At 41.4% G+C, this 14,499-nt stretch overlaps 1 protein-coding gene across 1 annotated transcript in view; it reads right to left on the bottom strand.

Moving 5' to 3' along the window:
- Positions 1-296: 296 nt before the first annotated feature.
- Positions 297-14,499, bottom strand: part of UBE2I (ubiquitin conjugating enzyme E2 I) — a 49,806-nt gene continuing 35,603 nt past the window's right edge. Inside the window, exons 4-7 of the mRNA XM_053695123.1 lie at positions 6,529-6,601; positions 1,474-1,583; positions 1,313-1,392; positions 297-1,008 (exon numbers count right to left, since the gene is read on the bottom strand). Coding sequence (XP_053551098.1) covers positions 945-1,008; positions 1,313-1,392; positions 1,474-1,583; positions 6,529-6,601 — 327 coding nt within the window. The 3' untranslated portion in view covers positions 297-944. The remainder of the gene's footprint in view (positions 1,009-1,312; positions 1,393-1,473; positions 1,584-6,528; positions 6,602-14,499) is intronic.

The raw sequence follows: 14,499 nt of genomic DNA, 5'->3' as shown, positions 1-14,499 counted from the left end.
AGTATTTATATGAATGCTGGATGTCTAAACAAAAGATTAGTATACTTACCATGTGTTTTGGTTTACTGCTGTTTATTTAAATCTGCATTTCAGAGTACAAGACAACAGTATGTTACCCATCTACAAGTTGCCAAGCTACATTTTTTAGGTTTTTATGGGGTAGCAATATAAACAGTAATAAAAAATAAAGTTTACAGATTATACACAAAATAAAAATATTTCATTGTCCGTTTACAAGCCAGAAGATGTACACTTTTGTGGTCCTTTTAATGAAAAAGATAAAATGAAACAAAAACTTTATATAAACAGTTTATTTACTCTAAACAGCAACACAGACAAAAACGCCATATAAACACAAAAAAGGAACTGATGCAGAAGCAAGATGCTGACTGAATAGGAGGCTGTAGGTTGGAATACAACCTATTTTCTTAAAATAGAAAAAGAAATTTAGGGGAGGGGGTGGAATTTATGACATTGTAAGTTTTTTTAGATTTATTTTTTTTATTTTTTATTTATTTTTTAATACAGCCAGCTATAGGCTAGATATATTTCTAAACATTTTAAAGCATGCCTGCATCCGATAGCAAAGGAAACTATAGATTACTAGTGAATTTGTAGAAGTATAAAAGTTTATAATTTTACAGCAGTTGAAATACTGACATCAATATTAAAATAAAAGCAAGTTTTACATCATAACAATCAAATTACAAAAAGACTGAAGGAAGAGACCCTGTATGAAAAAACTGGGGGGATATTCAGCAAATTTAGAACTCTATACAAGTGTCGAAAATGGAAAATGGCACACATACAACCCCCTCCCCTTGGTGAATCTCAATTGTATTTAGCATCATTCAATTTTGCAAAAAAATTTGTAAACAAGTTCTTGCCAAACCAATCCCTTCCTTTAAATTTTGTTTATTGTAAGATGCCATATAAGTTGGTGTTTATGATGGCGCAAATTTCTTGGCTTGTGCTCGGACTCTCTTTTCGTATTCAACTCTGTTTTGGCTGAAAGACAAATCAAAAAATAAAAAATTTTTACCAATGTACTTTTCAGCTTTATTAAAAACATAACTTATACTACAACACCACCTCCACTTAGGAGTACGTGTGTGTGTGTGTGTGTGTGTGTTGTATTCAATTGCAAAAATATGTATGTTTTAAGAATTTGCATTTTTGCAAATTGTATACAGTATGCTTAGAACAATTATCTTAATTCTTTCACATACATGTTTTTTTTTTTAATGTAATATGTATTTTTAAAAATTAACATACAAACCGACACCACAAAAAACACACAAACACTACTAACCAGTAAATTGTGTATGCCTCTGCTTGAGCTGGATCTTGTATATTTGGTTCATTTAGAAGTTCTTGTATTCCTAACAAGATCTAAATAATCAAAATTGGGGGGGAAAGTTAGTTTGACAATTGCATTAGCTCCAGCAAATTAACAGAAGTTAGATTTCATACCTGTTTAATTGTGATTGCTGGCCTCCAATCTTTATCTTCTTCTAAGATAGACAGACACACTGTGCCTGATGGATAGACATTCGGGTGAAATAATGGTGGTTCAAATTTACCTAGGAATGTAAAAAGATTACATGGACTGAGTTGCCAACTATATCTAAAGTTGTTTACACTAGATTTTTTTTCACGCATTTTCAGACCTAGTAAAAAACAAATTATGCTTACCTGATATTTTCCTTTTCTTCTGATGGAAATAGTCACAGCTGCAGTCATTACTTATGGGAAATAAGAACCTGGCCACCAGGAGGAGGCAAAGACAACCCAGCAAAAGGCTTAAATACTCCTCCCACTCAACTCATCCTCCAGTTATTCTGTCAAGGAACAATAAAAGAAATATCAGGGTGAAAGGTGCAAGAAGAATATAAGGACGCCCCATATAAAATTACAGATGGGGAGCTTTGGACTCTTTCCATTAGAAGAAAAGGAAATTAATCAGGTAAGCATAATTTATGTTTAGCTGAGAAAATGTCAAGAGGAAAAGCCCCAGTGACACTGACTCGCAGTTAGTCCAGAAGCCATACTGGAGACCGCAAACTGGCTCAACTGAGCCAACAGTCCATCATGAGACAGTCGCCCAACATATGGCCCCCCACTGCTCATCTCCACAAATGGAGACATCAACCGAACAAGGCAAAGGAGAACCAAGGAAACCAAAAGGTCCCCCAATACAAAAAGTAACACCTCCACTAGTGAGCCCAGAGGGGCCCAAACAGGGAAAGGAGGCCACGCCTATACCAAGCAAAACCTGGGATAAGACCGAGCACAGATCGAACAGACGTCTCCCCAATATCCTGCAAGCACGGAATGCAACGGAAGAGGCAAAATCCTCCGTGTCTGGCCATAGAATACCAAGGTATTCGACCCTGAAAAAGTGTCGAATACACCCAGGTGAAAAACCTCAAGTTTGAGAACACAGAGTCCATAACAGGACGACAGAGGATACTTGTGAGGAAGAAGCAGTCCAGCAAGAAAAAAAAAAAAAAAAGACTGCAAAAACAACCCCCATACAGAGGGTATGTTCCAGGTATCTTAAGTCACCAGACCTACACACAGGTCCCTGAAAAGGGGGAACACAAAAACCTCAAATAGAGGTCACTCGAGAAGGAGGAGAGTATACTCTCAGAACCCGAAGGAAGAGTAAACCTACTTGTAATCAATGGAGCAAGTTGAAAGGACCCTAGGAAACTAAGCTAACAGGATAAACTCAACAAGCTCACACATCCAGGAGGAGACTGCTCAAACACAGTTCCTTAGACCGCTTGGCCATCCTGACCTGCAGACCCACACCCAACTGGACCAACCCAGCCTCCGGGATCCAAGACAGGGAAACTAAAGAATCCCGAAACAGGTACAAGAACGAGTGTAAGGATAGCACAGCTATCCCCCACAGAGCCCCAATACAACCCAACAAGGCCATAGACCTAAGGAACTATCAAAATAAAGGGCCAACAAGTCTGCTTGGAGCCAGCAAGACCCCACCAGGGGTAACCAATCCCACCGCCCATCCAGGAGAAGCCCCAAGCAAGGACTTAATTACCATAGGGAGAATATCCCTGAAAGAAAAAAAAAAAAAAAAAAAAAAAAAAAAAAGGGATGATGCTGAAAGGGCAACAACTGTCCTCAAGGCCCGAAGGCACTGGCTAATGGGAAGTGAAATTCCCAACACAGATGTCCTAGAAAAAGGACCCCCTACAAGTATCTTGCCAAGTAGAGGCACAGCCAACCAAGGGAATCCACGGGAACACTGGCAAGCTGACCAGGGGAATGCAACCCTAAGGCTCACCAGAAATTGGACATCCAGCGCCAGCAGCTTGGTATGAACCAACTACCCTTGAGGCTCAAGCCACATGGCTAGCCACCAGATGACATGGGCCACTCTGTGGCAAGAATAAAATATATTACGAAAACCTGGCCAACCGTAACCAGGCGAGTTAGATGGAGCAAGGACATAGCCCAAGTTCCCACTACCGTGAAACACCCCGACCAGCCCTCAGATCCAAGATTCCAAAACCACCCAAGACTGGGTCAGTAAAAAGGCCAAGCAAAGCATCAGCAACCAGAAGTCTGAGAGAAAAACAGGTCCGGGCACCTAATAGTTCAGGCAAACCTTACCCTAGAACTAAACACCCCAAACGGCCAAAAAGCCAGACACAAGAATCCGGATAGCAAGAAGAACTCGAAAGCTCCAACCAAAAGGAAGGAACCACTCCTAGCTAAAGTCCAACGCTCCAAGAAGCAAGGCTAGAAGTCGTATGAAGATACGTCTCAGAGCCTCAGGGCAACCAAGGGATACCTTGAGGTCTAAAAAAAAAAAAAAAATCCTACTAGCAAGACTAGTCTCCCTAACACCTTTGTAAAAGCAGAGGACACAAGGAAGAGAAGGCACTAAAGCCTACCCAGCTCCGGAAAACCCCAAGCTAAACAAAAAAGTCCCCGCAGGGAACCACCATCACCCAGAAACACAGATCCTAAAAAGGAGATCCACTCACTCGGAGGCAATGGAAGAAGACCCAAAGGCCTCCTTATAACTCAGTCAAGAGTAAGAGCTGCATCTAGATATACTAGAAACTGCTATGCGTACACCTGAAAAGTTTCAAGAGCTGCAACAGGTTTCAAACTGCAAACCTTCCGCATGCTAGACAGCTATCCTGTACAAGCTGATGGATGAAGCCCAAAAGGACACATCCAGAGGCCTTAAAAAAAAAAAAAATATAAATAATTGAAGGCAAAACCGCTCAATAGCTGTAAGGGGCATTAAGCCCTCCCACCCTCCACCACATGGGGGAGGAAACTCTAAGATCTGATGAAATCAGATGTCAGTGACGCAGCGGAAAAACTCCCCGGTCAGCTATGACTGAAGGCTATGAGGACAAACAATCCTTCCCACAGGTCCTCTCAAATGCTTAGTTGAACAAAAAAACAAAACAAAAAACAAACAATCATAACCTGAGAACTCTGTGCTTCTACCGAACCAGCCGAGCAGAACAGCGCCACGCGTCTGAACAGCCGCAAAACCGAACGAACCCGACAGGACCAGCCTGCACCTAGGGTCCCAACCAGCAAGCTGCGTAAATTTTCCCTTGTAGGGGAAGGAAAAAAAAAAAAAAAAAAAAAAAGACTAATCTGTCCAACAACTTCCGAAGTAGTAATTAAAAAAAAAAAAAAAAAAAAAAAAAAAAAAGAGTTTATCAATCCCAGAAGGTTCCCGAAGGAAACAAAAGACATCTCGTCAGATATATCTATCCGGAGGTTAAAGCCCAAAAAGACACAGCCCTACCTGCAGGACCAGGCACACAGAGCCCTATCACACAAAACCGGGAAAGATCTCTAACAAATAACAATCATTACTTCATCCCCACATGTCTAATAAGGTGCACCATTCGAATCATCAGACTGAAAATCCCCATATCTGGTAACGATAGGGTCAATAACCGACAAACCATGTCTGAGCAACACGCAAAGGCACAACACTCAGGGACAGATACCCCTGCGGGGAACTGTAGAGGCCCTCCAAGGCGGAAGGCCCAGGACAATAAGGCACAAGCACATTCTCAAATAAACGTCTGGACTTTTCAAACAATCGCCAACATTATGTGGAAGCAAAATTGTGCTGCAACCTCCGGGGGTAAACACGCCACCCCGCATGGAGGAACCATAAACTGGGTTACTCACATGTGCAGAAATATGATTTGGTAGGGAACTCGCCTCTCGGAGGACAGGACCCCCAGAGGCGGATGGCTCAGTCCCTGGATTCCCTGAGCTCGAGGAACCAGGCGCTCTAAAATGGCATATGGAACATAACTAGTTGACAGGCGTCAACGAGGCCACTCTGGATTCATCACCGGACACAGAATCTGAAATCAAAATAGTCTCAGAATCCTCTAACTGAATCTGAAATTAACAGTCTCAGGATCAGAATCTTCCATAGCTGGATAGAGGATATTTAAATATGGACTAAAGTAGTGGGAAAAAAAAACTAACAGCACCTTCACCCCCAATGGCTGGGGCACTCACCACTTCCTATGACCAGACCCCTGCAGACTAGAAAATTTAATTTGCCACGCGGTCGAGAATGCAGAAATGGAACGGAACGTAGCCATGCCCGAACACAAGGTGAACCGTACAGTCCAAACAAGCGCACCCAGACAAAAGGCTGCGTCACTTCCAACCATGAGCCCAGTAAACATTGCACATAAGCAGGTTGAATCACATAAACATGATTATAAAACTCCCCCTGTTCAATAACCCCCCTCCCCCCTGGAGATATTAACCCTCGAATCCAAGATACTAAGAGAGACTCACTGAGACCCTTATGTTATAAGTTAGGCCCGAAAGGTGGTAGCCTCTCTGGAAACATTACGAAGTAAAATGAAACAATCTTACCGGAATCTACGCCATGGAACAGGAACACGGCCCTTCAAGTGTGACGGATAGGAGCATTGCCTCCGCCATGGACTTGGGAGAAGAAAGCAGGAAGAGAAGCAAATTTCGACAACGTTGATTACTTGAGGAGCCGTTAATGAGTAGGGATGGTTTTGCAGAAATAAACTCCCTGTATCTCCGGACTCTATCTTTTATCCAGGCCCTCACTGAGAGACTGACAGGACTACTTAAAACTCCTGTCCTATGCCGAAGAGTACTACCCTCCATAAGAGACAAAACCAAAATTAAAAATTCTGACACTTCTCTGCAAGCCTCCTGGGACAAAAGGCAAAGAAAGACTGGGGGGTGAGGGGAGTGGGAGGAGTATTTAAGCCTTTGGCTGGGCTGACTTTGCCTCCTCCTGGTGGCCAGGTTTGTATTTCCCAAAAGTAATGAATGCAGCTGTGGACTCTTTCCATTTAAGAAGAAACTATGAGCATATGCCTTAGATATTTAAAATACAATACAGAAAATTATCAAGAAGTAATAGTATATACTGCGAAATAGCCTGAATTTAATGTGAGCCAAATATCTTTGATAAAGACAAAGAATATGGAAGTATAGCAGTTCACTTACATTTGGGAGGTGAGGAGGGATAATCATCCTTAAAAAGCATCCGTAACTTAAATAATCCACCTTCCCAAGGAGTCTAGAGGAAAAAAAAAAAAAAAAAAAAAAAACATAATTTATGCAAGGAACTTACCTGATAAATTCATTTCATATTGGCAAGAGTCCATGAGCTAGTGACGTATGGGACATACATTACTACCAGGAGGGGCAAAGTTTCCCAAACCTCAAAATGCCTATAAATACACCCCCCACCACACCCACAATTCAGTTTAACGAATAGCCAAGAAGTGGGGTGATAAGAAAGGAGCGAAAGCATCAACAAGGAATTGGAATAATTGTGCTTTATACAAAAAAAAAAAAATCATAACCACCACAAAAAGGGTGGGCCTCATGGACTCTTGCCAATATGAAAGAAATTAATTTATCAGGCAAGTTCCTTACATAAATTAGGTTTTCTTTAATGTAATTGGCAAGAGTCCATGAGCTAGTGACATATGGGATAGCAAATACCCAAGATGTGGAAATCCACGCAAGAGTCACTAGAGAGGGAGGGATAAAATAAAGACAGCCAATTCCGCTGAAAAAAGAATCCACAACCCAAATCAAAAAGTTTTAATCTTTATAATGAAAAAAACTGAAAATTATAAGCAGAAGAATCAAACTGAAACAGCTGCCTGTTCTACCAAAAACTGTTTCTGAAGAAAAAAAAAAACCAACATCAACATGGTAGAATTTAGTAAAAGTATGCAAAGACCAAGTTTCTGCTTTGCAAATCTGATCAACAGAAGCTTCATTCTTAAAAGCCCAGGAAGTAGAAACTGACCTAGTAGAATGAGCCGTAATCCTCTGAAGCGGGGATTTAACCGACTCCAAATAAGCATGATGAATCAAAAGCTTTAACCAAGACGCCAAAGAAATGGCAGAAGCCTTCTGACCTTTCCTAGAACCAGAAAAGATAACAAATAGACTAGAAGTCTTTCTGAAATCTTTAGTAGCTTCAACATAATATTTCAAAGCTCTAACCACGTCCAAAGAATGTAAAGATCTTTCCAAAGAATTCTTAGGATTAGGACACAACGAAGGGACAACAATTTCTCTACTAATGTTGTTGGAATTCACTTTACGTAAAAATTTAAAAGTCTGCAAAACCACCTTATCCTGATGAAAAACCAGAAAAGGAGACTCACAAGAAAGAGCAGATAATTCAGAAACTCTTCTAGCAGAAGAGATGGCCAAAAGAAACAATACTTTCCAAGAAAGTAATTAAAATGTCCAGAGAATGCATAGGCTTAAACGGAGGAGCCTGTAAAGCCCTCAAAACCAAATTAAGACTCCAAGGAGGAGAAATTGGCTTAATGACAGGCTTGATACAAACCAAAGCTTGTACAAAACAATGAATGTCAGGAAGATTAGCAATTTTTCTGTGATACAGAACAGAAAGAGCAGAGATTTGTCCTTTCAAGGAACTTGCAGACAAACCCTTATCCAAACCATCCTGAAGAAACTGTAAAATTCTAGGAATTCTAAAAGAATGCCAAGAGAATTTATGAGAAGAACACCATGAAATGTAAGTCTTCCAAACCTTGAGATATAAGGTCTGGCCTTAACGGAAGTGGCCAAAGTTGGCAACTGGACATCCGAACAAGATCCCAATAACAAAAACCTGAGCGGCCATGTTTGAGCCACCAGCAGCACAAACGATTGCTCCATGATGATTTTGAAAATCACTCTTAAAAGAAGAACTGGAGGCGGAAAAAAATATATAGGCAGGTTGATAACTCCAAGGAAGTGTCAATGCATACATTGCTTCCGCCTGAGGATCCCTGGACAGGTACCTGGGAAGTTTCTTTAGATGAGATGCCATCAGATCTATTTCTGGAAGCCCACACATCTGAACAATTTGAAAACACACATCTGGGTGAAGAGACCATTCTCCCGGATGTAAAGCTTGATGACAGAGATAATCCGCTTCCCAATTGTCTATACCTGGGATATGGACCGCAGAAAATAGGAGCTGGATTTTGCCCAAGCAAGTATCCGAGATACTTCTTTCACAGCCTGAGAACTGAGAGTCCCACCCCGATGATTGACATACGCCACAGTTTTGACATTGTCTGAAAACCAATAAACGTCTCTCTCTTCAAAAAGAAGCCAAAAAACTGAAGAACTCTGAGAATCACACAGAGTTCCAAAATACTGAATGGTAATCTCGCCTCTTGAGATTTTCAAACCCCTTGTGCTGACAGAGATCCCCAGACAGCTTCCCAAACTAAAAGACTTGCATCTGTTGTGATCATGGTTCAGGTTGGATGAACCAAAGAGACCCGTAGAACTATACGATGGTGATCTAACCACCAAGCCAGAGATAGTTGAATATTGGGATTCGGGGATATTAAATATGATATCCTAGAATAATCCCTGCACCATTAATTCAGCATTAAAAACTAGAAAGGTTTCATATGAAAATGAGCAAAGGGAATCAAATCCAATGCTGCAGTCATGAGACCTAAAACTTCCATGCATATAGCTACTGAAGGAAATAAGAGACTGAAGGTTCCAACAAGCTAAACCCAATATAATTGTCTCTTGTCTGTTAGAGACAAAGACATTGACACAATCTATCTGGAAACCTAAAAAAAGGTGACCCTTGTCTGAGGAATCAAGGAGCTTTTGATAAAAAGATCCTCCAACCTTTGAAGAAACAGAAGTTGAATCGTATGAGATTCTGCAGAACGAAAAGACTGAGCAAGTACCACGAGATCGTCCAAATAAGGAAACACTGAGAACCTTGAAAAGATTCTTAGAGCCGTCACTAGGCCAGAAGGAAAAATCAACAAATTGGTAATGCTTGTCTAAAAAAAGAGAATCTCAGAAAATGAAAATATGAATGAAAACAGAATATGAAGATATGAATCCTGTAAGTCTATTGTAGGCAAATAATGCCCTTGCTGAACAAAAGGCAGAATAGACCTTATAATCACCATTCTGAAAGATGGTACTCGAACATGACAATTCAAAAGTTTTTCTTTCTTTGGGACAATGAATAGTTCTGAATAAAACCCCAAACCCCGTTCCTGAAACTGAACTGGTATGAATACCCCAGATAAATCCAGGTCTGAAACACACTTCAGGAAAGTCTGAGCCTTTACTGGAATAGCTAGAATATGTGAGAGAAAAAGACTTCTCACAGGCGGTCTTACTCTGAAATCCTATTCTGTACCCCAATCTAAGAAGTTTGGACCGAATTGAACCAAACAACTTTAGAAAAATCTTAACCTGCCCCCTACCAGCTAAGCTGGAATAAGGGCTGCACCTTCATGCGAATTTGGGGGCTGACTTTGATCTTTTAAATGGTTTGAATTCATTCCATTTTGAAGAAAACTTCCAATTAAAAACATGTTACTTGGGGAAGAATTAGGATTCTGTTCCTTATTAAGATCAAAAACTAATATAAGCTTAAGATTTACTCTTAGAACTTAATCTTGAAGCAAAAAAACTCCCTTCCCCAGAGTAACAGTTGAAAGTATTGAATCCAATAGTGAGCCAAATTTATTACCTTGGAAAAATAAAAATCTGGATTTTTAGAAATCAAATTAGCATTCCAAGGTTTAAGTCACAAAGTTCTTCTAGCTAAAATAGCTAAAGACATAGATTTAAACTCAATTGTGAAAATATCAAAAAAACAACATCACAAATGAAATTAGCAGCATGTGGAATCAACTTAACAATGCTAAACAAATTATAATCCGATACTTGTTGCGCTAAAGTATCCAACCAAAAAGTTGAAGCAGTTGCAACATCAGCCAAATAAATTGCAGGCCTAAGAAAAGGACCTGAAAATAAAATAATTTTACTTAGATAAGATACAAGTTTGCCATCTGAAGGAACTTAAAAATAAATACTATTTTCCATAGGAATAGTAGTATGTTTAGCAAGAGTAGAGATAGCCCCATTAACTTTGGGGATCTTTCCCCAAAACTCCAAACTGCTGGCAAAGGATACAATTTAAAAACCTTAAAGAAGGAATAAAAGTACCACCAGGCCTATTCCATTCCCTAGTATCAGGAACTGGAAAAAAAACCTCTGAAGAAACCACAGGAGGTTAATAAGCAGAATTTAAATGTTAGCTAGTCTTAAAATTAAAAGGACTAGTCTCCTCAATATCCAATATAATAAACACCTTTTCAACAAAGATCAAATCTACTTTTTTTACTTTTAAATAGAGTACATTTGTTAGTGTCAATAGCTGATGAAGGATATTCTGACTCAGATAAATCCTCATCAGAGAAGGATAATTCAGTATGTTGTCGGTCATTTGAAAATTCATCAACTAAATGAGAAGTTTAAAAAAAAAAAAAACAGAATTTATGTTTACCTGATAAATTTCTTTCTCCAACGGTGTGTCCGGTCCACGGCGTCATCCTTACTTGTGGGATATTCTCTTCCCCAACAGGAAATGGCAAAGAGCCCAGCAAAGCTGGTCACATGATCCCTCCTAGGCTCCGCCTACCCCAGTCATTCGACCGACGTTAAGGAGGAATATTTGCATAGGAGAAACCATATGGTACCGTGGTGACTGTAGTTAAAGAAAATAAAATATCAGACCTGATTAAAAAAACCAGGGCGGGCCGTGGACCGGACACACCGTTGGAGAAAGAAATTTATCAGGTAAACATAAATTCTGTTTTCTCCAACATAGGTGTGTCCGGTCCACGGCGTCATCCTTACTTGTGGGAACCAATACCAAAGCTTTAGGACACGGATGAAGGGAGGGAGCAAATCAGGTCACCTAAATGGAAGGCACCACGGCTTGCAAAACCTTTCTCCCAAAAATAGCCTCAGAAGAAGCAAAAGTATCAAACTTGTAAAATTTGGTAAAAGTGTGCAGTGAAGACCAAGTCGCTGCCCTACATATCTGATCAACAGAAGCCTCGTTCTTGAAGGCCCATGTGGAAGCCACAGCCCTAGTGGAATGAGCTGTGATTCTTTCGGGAGGCTGCCGTCCGGCAGTCTCGTAAGCCAATCTGATGATGCTTTTAATCCAAAAAGAGAGAGAGGTAGAAGTTGCTTTTTGACCTCTCCTTTTACCTGAATAAACAACAAACAAGGAAGATGTTTGTCTAAAATCCTTTGTAGCATCTAAATAGAATTTTAGAGCGCGAACAACATCCAAATTGTGCAACAAACGTTCCTTCTTTGAAACTGGTTTTGGACACAGAGAAGGTACGATAATCTCCTGGTTAATGTTTTTGTTAGAAACAACTTTTGGAAGAAAACCAGGTTTAGTACGTAAAACCACCTTATCTGCATGGAACACCAGATAAGGAGGAGAACACTGCAGAGCAGATAATTCTGAGACTCTTCTAGCAGAAGAAATCGCAACTAAAAACAAAACTTTCCAAGATAATAACTTAATATCAACGGAATGTAAGGGTTCAAACGGAACCCCCTGAAGAACTGAAAGAACTAAATTGAGACTCCAAGGAGGAGTCAAAGGTTTGTAAACAGGCTTGATTCTAACCAGAGCCTGAACAAAGGCTTGAACATCTGGCACAGCTGCCAGCTTTTTGTGAAGTAATACCGACAAGGCAGAAATCTGTCCCTTCAGGGAACTTGCCGATAATCCTTTTTCCAATCCTTCTTGAAGGAAGGATAGAATCCTAGGAATCTTAACCTTGTCCCAAGGGAATCCTTTAGATTCACACCAACAGATATATTTTTTCCAAATTTTGTGGTAAATCTTTCTAGTCACAGGCTTTCTGGCCTGAACAAGAGTATCGATCACAGAATCTGAGAACCCTCGCTTCGATAAAATCAAGCGTTCAATCTCCACGCAGTCAGCTGGAGTGAAACCAGATTCGGATGTTCGAACGGACCCTGAACAAGAAGGTCTCGTCTCAAAGGTAGCTTCCAAGGTGGAGCCGATGACATATTCACCAGATCTGCATACCAAGTCCTGCGTGGCCACGCAGGAGCTATCAAAATCACCGACGCCCTCTCCTGCTTGATCCTGGCTATCAGCCTGGGGATGAGAGGAAATGGCGGGAACACATAAGCTAGTTTGAAGGTCCAAGGTGCTACTAGTGCATCCACTAGAGCCGCCTTGGGATCCCTGGATCTGGCCCCGTAGCAAGGAACTTTGAAGTTCTGACGAGAGGCCATCAGATCCATGTCTGGAATGCCCCACAGGTGAGTGACTTGGGCAAAGATTTCCGGATGGAGTTCCCACTCCCCCGGATGCAATGTCTGACGACTCAGAAAATCCGCTTCCCAATTTTCCACTCCTGGGATGTGGATAGCAGACAGGTGGCAGGAGTGAGACTCCGCCCAAAGAATAATTTTGGTTACTTCTTCCATCGCTAGGGAACTCCTTGTTCCCCCCTGATGGTTGATGTACGCAACAGTCGTCATGTTGTCTGATTGAAACCGAATGAACCTGGTCCTCGCAAGCTGGGGCCAGGCCTGGAGCGCATTGAATATCGCTCTCAGTTCCAGAATATTTATCGGTAGAAGAGATTCTTCCCGAGACCAAAGACCCTGAGCTTTCAGGGATCCCCAGACCGCGCCCCAGCCTATCAGACTGGCGTCGGTCGTGACAATGACCCACTCTGGTCTGTGGAACATCATCCCTTGAGACAGATTGTCCAGGGACAGCCACCAACGGAGTGAGTCTCTGGTCCTCTGATTTACTTGTATCTTCGGAGACAAGTCTGTATAGTCCCCATTCCACTGACTGAGCATGCACAGTTGTAATGGTCTTAGATGAATGCGCGCAAAAGGAACTATGTCCATCGCCGCCACCATCAACCCGATCACTTCCATGCACTGAGCTATGGAAGGAAGAGGAACGGAATGAAGTATCCGACAAGAGTCCAGAAGCTTTGTTTTTCTGGCCTCTGTTAGAAAGATCCTCATTTCTAAGGAGTCTATAATTGTTCCCAAGAAGGGAACCCTTGTTGACGGGGATAGAGAACTCTTTTCCACGTTCACTTTCCAGCCGTGAGATCTGAGAAAGGCCAGGACAATGTCCGTGTGAGCCTTTGCTTGAGGAAGGGACGACGCTTGAATCAGAATGTCGTCCAGGTAAGGTACTACTGCAATGCCCCTTGGTCTTAGCACCGCTAGAAGGGACCCTAGTACCTTTGTGAAAATCCTTGGAGCAGTGGCTAATCCGAAAGGAAGCGCCACGAACTGGTAATGTTTGTCCAGGAATGCAAACCTTAGGAACCGATGATGTTCCTTGTGGATAGGAATATGTAGCTTGTTCTTGGAAGACGCATCAGCCGACCAAGATTTCAACCAAAGCGCTCTGCGCGCCACAATAGCAAACCCAGAGTTCTTAGCCGCTAACTTAGCCAATTGCAAAGAGGCGTCTAGAGTGAAAGAATTAGCCAATTTGAGAGCATTGATTCTGTCCATAATCTCCTCATAAGGAGGAGAGTCACTATCGAGCACCTTAAGCAGTTCATCAAACCAGAAATATGCGGCAGTAGTGACAGGGACAATGCATGAAATGGGTTGTAGAAGGTAACCCTGCTGAACAAACATCTTTTTAAGCAAACCTTCTAATTTTTTATCCATAGGATCTTTGAAAGCACAACTATCCTCTATGGGAATAGTGGTGCGTTTGTTTAAAGTAGAAACCGCTCCCTCGACCTTGGGGACTGACTGCCATAAGTCCTTTCTAGGGTCGACCATAGGAAACAATTTTTTAAATATGGGGGGAGGGACGAAAGGAATACCGGGCCTTTCCCATTCTTTATTAACAATGTCCGCCACCCGCTTGGGTATAGGAAAAGCTTCTGGGAGCCCCGGCACCTCTAAGAACTTGTCCATTTTACATAGTTTCTCTGGGATGACTAAATTTTCACAATCATCCAGAGTGGATAATACCTCCTTAAGCAAAATGCGGAGATGTTCCAATTTAAATTTAAATGTAATCACATCAGATTCAGCCTGCTGAGAAATGTTCCCTAA

The sequence above is a fragment of the Bombina bombina genome, chromosome 11, assembly GCF_027579735.1.
Source record: "Bombina bombina isolate aBomBom1 chromosome 11, aBomBom1.pri, whole genome shotgun sequence".
In the NCBI taxonomy this organism is placed as follows: domain Eukaryota; kingdom Metazoa; phylum Chordata; class Amphibia; order Anura; family Bombinatoridae; genus Bombina; species Bombina bombina.
This window is presented reverse-complemented; position numbering and strand designations above follow the sequence as displayed.